The sequence below is a fragment of the Juglans microcarpa x Juglans regia genome, chromosome 7S (assembly GCF_004785595.1).
Source record: "Juglans microcarpa x Juglans regia isolate MS1-56 chromosome 7S, Jm3101_v1.0, whole genome shotgun sequence".
Lineage (NCBI taxonomy): Eukaryota > Viridiplantae > Streptophyta > Magnoliopsida > Fagales > Juglandaceae > Juglans > Juglans microcarpa x Juglans regia.
In genome coordinates this window covers 2238820-2246607 of record NC_054607.1, presented here as the reverse complement: position 1 = coordinate 2246607, position 7788 = coordinate 2238820, and the positions used below count along the sequence as shown (strand labels likewise).

General features: G+C 37.2%; 1 protein-coding gene across 1 annotated transcript; it reads left to right on the top strand.

Moving 5' to 3' along the window:
• Positions 1–4641: 4641 nt before the first annotated feature.
• LOC121241583 lies at positions 4642–7720 on the top strand. The gene is made up of 4 exons (XM_041139409.1): positions 4642–4996; positions 5522–5669; positions 6173–6266; positions 7313–7720. The coding sequence occupies exons 1-4, from the start codon at positions 4698–4700 to the stop codon at positions 7576–7578; spliced, it is 807 nt and encodes a 268-aa protein (XP_040995343.1). The 5' UTR covers positions 4642–4697; the 3' UTR covers positions 7579–7720.
• Positions 7721–7788: the final 68 nt, after the last annotated feature.

Below are 7788 nucleotides of genomic sequence, written 5' to 3'. Positions count from 1 at the left end.
AACTTTTTCATGAGCTTATTGATAACATTTAAAACTGCATTAGGAAGTTTGAAAATACTCATGCAATAGGTTGGAATTGCCTGAACTATGGACTTCAACATCACCTCCTTGACAGCCTTTGAAAGAAAGTTGACCTTCCAATTGTTCATTCTATTTCTAATAGACTCTAATATGGGTCTGAAAGCTGCCACTTTGTGTCTACCCACATATGAAGGGAGTCCTAGATATTTCTCATAAGATCTTGTCTCCCTCAACCTTACTCTTGAAAGAATAGTATCTTTAGCAGCTTGAGAAGTATTCTTACTAAAGTAAATAGCTGTTTTCTCCAGATTCAACCTCTGACCTGAGGCATGTTCGTAACAATTCAGCAGTCTATACAATATGCTCCATTCCAATGCATTTGCTTTGCAAAAAAGTAAATTATCATTTGCAAATGATTAACTGATAAGGAACCTCGAGCAAAAGGAAACCCAGAAATGAGTCCCTTATCCTCAATTTTATCCAGCAACTTGCCAAGAACCTCTGAGCAAAGAATGAAAAGATAAGGGGATAGAGGGTCCCCTTGTCTTAACTCTCTTGAAGGATGAAAAAACTGCTGTGGAGCTCGATTAATCAACAAAGAGTAGCTCACTGTTTCTACACACTTCATGTTCAGACTAGACCATTCCTCACCAAAAACCCATTTTCTTTTAAACAGCAGCCAAAAAATTCTATTCAATTCTATCGTAAGCCTTGCTCATATCCAATTTGAGGGTCATATAGCCTTCCTTTTTACCTCTCATCCTATGTTGTAAAGAATGCATGGCTTCATAGGCAACAATGATATTATCTGAGATTAAACGGTCTGGAACAAAAACACTCTGTGAATGTGATATCAGAGAAGGAAGAAACTGTTTTAGCCTGTTAGCTAAGACTTTGGAAACAATTTTATAAAGAACATTACATAAGCTTATAGGTTTGAACTTAGTGACAAATCGTGGTTTATTCTTCTTTGGAATCAGTGCTATGAAAGTCTCATTAATTCCACTCAAGCCTCTCCTAGAAGATAAGAAATCTTTAACTGCCAGGAACACCTCTGACCCCACAACAAACCAATTGTCTTGATAGAACCCTGCTGAGAAACCATCAAGGCTTGGTGAACTCAAAGGGTCCATCTCAAAAACAGCCTTCTTCACTTCATCAAAGCTACACTCCTTCTCAAGCTGCCTATTCATCTCAGGTGTAACTAATGGTTCAAAGTCACACAAAGCTTCATCAATGTCTCGAGGATTGGATGTCTTAAACAAAGACTGATAATAATCTTGGAATAGTTTGCTGATTTCCATCTGATTTTTAGATTTCCATCTCTTTCATTCTCAATTTCCTTTATCTCATCCGATTGACTCCTTTGTGTGGCACATCTATGAAAATATTTAGAATTTTTGTCCCCTTCTTTTAACCAAAGCTGCTTAGATCTTTGTCTCTATTTAGTTTCCTCTTCCTCCATTAAAGTATCCACTTCTTCCTGCATGTTTTTAATAGCAACATTAAAATCACCCTTGTTAATCCTTTGGAACTCTTGTAACATACATCGCTTAGTATTGAGGATTCTCTTCTTCTCCCCACCCTTTATTTTAGACCAGACAATAGCTTGGACATGCACCTTGATAGAACTTCCTTTAAGCTAAATATAGAGTTATCCCTTCTCTTACTATCCTCCAAGCCTTCTGAATAATATCCTTACACTTATGATGCTTTGACCAGCTTGCCTCATAACGAAATACTTTATCTGGTCTTCTATTAATACCATCATCAGTCTCACAGGAAATAAGAAGAGGAGAATGGTCAGATTGTAAAACTGGAAGTACTCTCACCCCTGTGTGACTAAATAGAAGATGCCAAGTATAATTACTAAAAGCAGGATCCAACCTCTCTTTGATAAAAGCAACCCCTTCCTTTTTGTTGCTCCAAGTAAATTGAGACCCTTCATTCCCTAAATCACACAGATCACAAGCATCAAGAGCCTCTCTAAACTTTTTCCATTTGAGAGAAAGGTCTATTTCCTACACCATACTGCTCATTATTAGTAAACAGCTCATTAAAATCCCCACAACATAACCAAGCAACTTCTCCCTTGGGTTTTAACCTTCTGAGCAGTTGCCAACTTTCCTTTCTTTTTTCCACCATTGGATTACTATAAAAACCTGTCACCATCACCTTCTGATCACCATCATCCATGCTAAGTGACAAAGAAAAATGGTTCTAGGGATAAGAGAATAATTCTACTTGTAACTCAGTTTTCCATAACATGGTCAATCCACCACTTTTTCTTATGCTATCCACCACATAGCTACCTTCAAAACCCAACTTGTTTTGAATACTCTCCGCCTTTTCTCTCCTACACTTCGTTTTTGAGAGAAAAATGATCTTTGGGCCCTTTTCCTTTATCAAAAGGTGAAGCTCACGAACTGTCCGAGGGTTCCCAAGCCCTCAGCAGTTTTAACTAAGTAGAATCATGAGGATTGGCATGGCTGCTCAGTAGCCTCTGCCATAACTAAATTGTCACTCTCCTCATCTCTTAGAATCAATTTAGCTATTTTTTCTCCACCTCCCTCCTGAATAACCAGAGCCTTCCTCTTAACAGATTGATCAAACATTTCCAAATCCTTGTTTATCTCATGCACCTGATTACTAAAAGTAGCTCTACATGCACGTGCTCTCCACTTCCAACTGTTTGCTTTACAAGACCCATTCTTTCCAAATTTAGACATAGTATCTTGCATGGCTATCAAGGGTGTATGGTCAGGTGATGCCTCGAGCTGATCTGTCACCCTAGCTCCCTCATTAATGATAATATTTCCTTGATGGCCTTAATTAGCATCAATAGTTTCCTTGTGAGCAGATGCTGCCATATCGTGTAAGCCAGCTGCCTCTATACCAAGGTCAACTTTCCTGGCACTGAATGAGAATATGTTATTACCATAATTAGAGCCAAAAATCTTATCAACTCCCCCATTAGTGGGATGTAATAGAATATCTTCCTGACTCTCAGCCACCTCCACCTTCTTTCCATCTTGTCCACCATCAATCTTAAACTCGCCTGAAAACTCCCTCCGGCCATTCTTCGATGACCCTCCACCACCCTGCTCCTTTCCTTCATGGACTCTAGTTTGGTATATGCTTTTGCTACTAGCCCTCAACCATGCACCATACTGTTGACTAAAACTAGCCACTGCATGCTTCATCATCTCCACCTTTTCACATCTTCCAACACCATGCTTGATCGTGCCACAATGATAGGAAAAGTTGGACATCATTTCATATTTAAACTATATCCAATGCTTTGAACAATGCAGAGATATGAATCTCCCTTTAGCAAGGGGTTTGGTGATGTCCAACAAAACTTTCACACGTAAAAATTTTCCCCAGCAAGTGTTACTCCCATCTGTATCCACCATCATAACTTTGCCCAAAGAACTTCCCAGTTTCTCTCTCATGCTCACAGACATACCTGCAAAAGGCATGTCATGACATTGAATCCAAAAGGGTTCATATCGAAATTGCATTTCCTTTACAGACTTTGCCCCTTCACAATCTTGTATGCACATCAGACTTTTATCAAAGGACCACAGACGCCCATTCAGGACTCTTATTTTATCTGCTCTCTTTTTAAATTTCACTAGAGACTTGTTTCTCCCACCTCTTTGAAGGCTGCTTGACCCTCTACATGCCATACTTTATTCAAAGTATTCATGAGGGCCCCTCTATTTGTCTCCTTATTAGCTATCAAACAAATTAAAATACACAGTTTACTCTTCGATAAAGACAATGAAACTTCTTCATCACTAATCTCGATCTCCTGTTTTTCTTCTTTTGTCAACTTCAGTCCCTCATACAGTAATGACAAATCACCATCCATCCTCCCAATCTTCATAGACTAGAGTCCAAGAGCAAGAAGTCTCTAAGTTTCCAAAGGAAAACTTAGAGAGAAAACCTTACTTCCACGAGGTGAAAGAAAGACTAATTTTTAAAAACAGTTAAAACTTTATTCAAACGCTTTTTTATAAAGAATTATTCAAAATTTATCTATTTGAGATTTGTATCTAATGCTACTATTTTATAAAAATAAATTTATAAATTGACATGTATTGATGTAGTAAATCAGATTATAAAATATTTTTATTACTATAATACTTCTCATAGAAGAAATCTAATGAGAAAAAAGTTTTGTACTAGATTCACAAAGAAATCTTCCCAACTGATTTGATGTGATTCATATAATCTATTTTATAGTAAAATAATCTTTATAATCTAATGAGTCAAATTAAATTATAAATTTATTTTTAGTTGCGTAAACGAAGCATTTCTCCCGAGTTTTTTTTTCCAAGTTTTTTGTTTAAGCCAGCATTTCTCATTATTAATTGTACCGAAATGCTTGGAAATAAGAAACAATTTAATAATTTATAAATTTTAATTATCGAATTTGGATGAGAAAAAAAAATCATCTCCAGCGTAATTACCAAGCACGGACAATCCCACGATTCCCATATTTTAATGAGGTGGTCGAAGTAATTCGACCTCACGCGTCGACTTCTAATAATTTTGTAGTCGATTTCTGTTGCCACTTCTTTTTTAGATTTTCATAAATTTATAATTAAATAGAATCTAGGATAACTCGGGAAGCGAAGAGATGTTGTAGTCAGTAGAGTCGGAAAGAGATGGGAGGAGAAGCCATGCATATCGACCTTCCCACCATTCAGTTCAAAACTTCTTCCTCTAACGTTCCTCCTCTTCCTCCTTCCTCCAATTTAAACCTTCCAGTTTCAGCCACTTATACTGGGTCGCTTAGAACATCTTGTTCTGCTCCCAGCTGCTCCTGCCATGGTGGGAATTCTGGGCGGCTACAGACCGTAGATGGGAGAGAAGAAAAAGGAGCGATTGGGTCTGTCTGTAATCATGTTTTTGCACATGTTCCATCGCAATCGGAGGTTGAAAATGCCGTTGATGCTCTTCGGAAGTGAGTAACAGTGTTACATTTCTGCTTCTTTTGCGATTACGTACGTTTTTGCTTTTCAGATTTTCTTGGTTACGATTGAAAAGCTTGCATCTAACCACAGTTTCAAGAAAATCCAACTATTTTCGTATCCCCTCTCTATTTACTGCTGCTGCTTTTTTTTTTTTTCGCAAAAAAAGGGTCTCTTTTTTCTGCTCTTGGAAATTCAGTTTGAAGATTATTTTACAGTCCTTGTCAAAACTCCATAAAACATATGATGCATGTTGAATTTTGTGATGGAAATATTGGCATCCTTGGTGTTACTGTGAATGACTGCAGTAGTCGATGAGATCATCTGCGTTCTAGCACAAACTTCTGTTTCTCAAGTTTAACTCGTCTTGGAGGCAAGTTGTTAATCAATTTCGAGGTGTTTGTATGGACAATTGGTTTTCATTCATCTTATAAAAATTTCAAACCATTTTGAATCGAAGATTGATTATTATCTCGTTTAGAGTGTAAACTTTCTAATCATATTGCTATTGCAACCAGTTTTATGCTTGGGAATTCCTCATCTGGGTCCCAGTTGAAATGGCTTCAGAAGAAGCTGGATTGTTTTGATGCGAGACTATTGCTGTCTCATGGATACAGAAGAGTTGCTAATGCTTTTCGCTTGCTGCAAATAGATCCTTCTGTCAAGGTACCTTCTCGGTTTTGGCATTACAGTGGCTTTCTTTGGACTTGGGAAGGTTCAATCCTCCTTTGGATAATCTCTGATATTGATATATTTCTTTCCAAAAGCAATACTAACATGATTGATACATAAGCAAGGGAGGAGTAAGCAGAAAATGATTGCCTCAAAGATAAGTCCTTTGCAAGTGATTGAACCTTGTGAAAGTCCTACAACAAGACCTTGTTTGTGTTCATGTGATGATGTTGATTTTTTGATGGGGTCTAACTTGTTAGGATCTATCTCCTTTCATCTGTAGATATCCCACATTGTTTTGACTATAAGGACCGTATTATTTCGTCACCACAAATGTTATTCCTACGGAATTTAGATAACTATCTATTAATCAAGAGATGTGATTTTCTAATACTTCAAAGTGATACTATTCAGTTTGCATTTTTATTTTGTCTGGACAGACAGCAGGGATGTTTTTGTTAATTTATGTTTCTTCAAGGGATCTAAATTTGTTGTAGGGACTAGTGGTTTCAATAGCATCTGATAAATCTGTATGGGATGCGATTATGAAGAATGAGGAGGTTCAAAAACTTCGAGAATCACACTACACAGGTTTGCACTCTGCTCTTCACATATTTGGTTTGGTTGATAGACTTTTTCAATATAGTTTCTTTTCTTTTATTTTTTTGGCCAAGGGACTTGTTCAATAAAAAAGTTTCTATCTTCTGTCTAATTTCTGGATGCATCTCAACCGCTAAAAAACTTTTGGGTATTATCTATTGCTGGTGGTGTGATCAATTATGTCAGTAAAGCATACAACTTTAGAGTAGATGTGCAACGTAACAACATGTAAAATCTTAAGTGCAATAGAACTATGGGAACAAACATTGCTGTTGTCACTGGACAATACAAAACAGCTAAATGGTGGTGCCCTTGTTGCGATTAATTTGAGTTGTTTGAAATTAATTTTCAACCTTGGGTTATCATGAGAATATATGAAGGAGCACCCCGTTAGACCTGAACAAAACTCGCAGCACTGGGTCCTAGATTTTAATTGTGATATTTTGCGTCTTTTTTTGGTTGACTCAGTGGTTTATGTTGCTTGATATTGTGTCTTTTATAAAATAGAATAGACTGAAGAAATCGTTTTTTCCCGCATTCTTGGACTACGTTTGTGATTGAAGCAGAGAAGTTGATGATTGCCAAAAAGATATTCCCTAATATTGTAAAAGAAAGGATAAGATTGTTACTCGCAATAAGTGCTTCTTAGAGTACTGAAATTGGAGGTTAATCTGAATTTGTATTCTGTATCTACTGCCCTGAAGTATCAAACATCGTCACTATGCACGAAGATGATGGAAAATTGTTTTAAGACCTGATTTTGGCAAGATGGGATCAGATAGTCCTTTCTTTTTTGGGTTGTGAGACTTGAGAGTTAACACCTTGGAAATCCTCAATACAAATTTCAGGATACCACTTTAATCCAAAAGTGTGCCACAATAGGTTAACATCCAGCGATTTTAGATTAATCAATCACTACTCTCACTACTATCGGATGTTAGACCCTGACCTCTCAATCATCATATTACTCATATGTGAATATTCCAACATTTGCTTTCTAGTTTCCACTACTAATTCGCTTGCGTTTTGCCCTGCAGTTAATTATGAAAGGCCTCGGGGCGTTAATGAAGAACCAGACTTGGCTACAACCTTGCAGAGGTGGATTTTGGATGTCACAAAAGCAATAGTTATGGAGCTCATTGAGAAGCTTGTGTCACTAGTGGATGAGCTGTTTCAACTTCCTGGAAGGATTCAACCCACAAGAGGTAACAATGAGCAGATGGAGGAAAAAGTTAGATCGTCATTCCTTCTCTCTGTTGTGATCCTCTTGATTGTGATTGTGGCTCGAGCCCAGAATGCTTGATCATCAAGAGAAAGAATGTGGGATTAATCTACGTTACATACTGTACATTTGATCAACATAAAAGAACTACCTTTAAAGTAATTAATTTTCCTCCTTTTATGTACGGTACATGAATTGGAAAACCTTGTTGTTGTTTGTCTAATAATCTCTTGAAGACCTACATCTGTTTCATAAAAGTCTTGAAGGGAAACCCACGTCATTATGGGTATG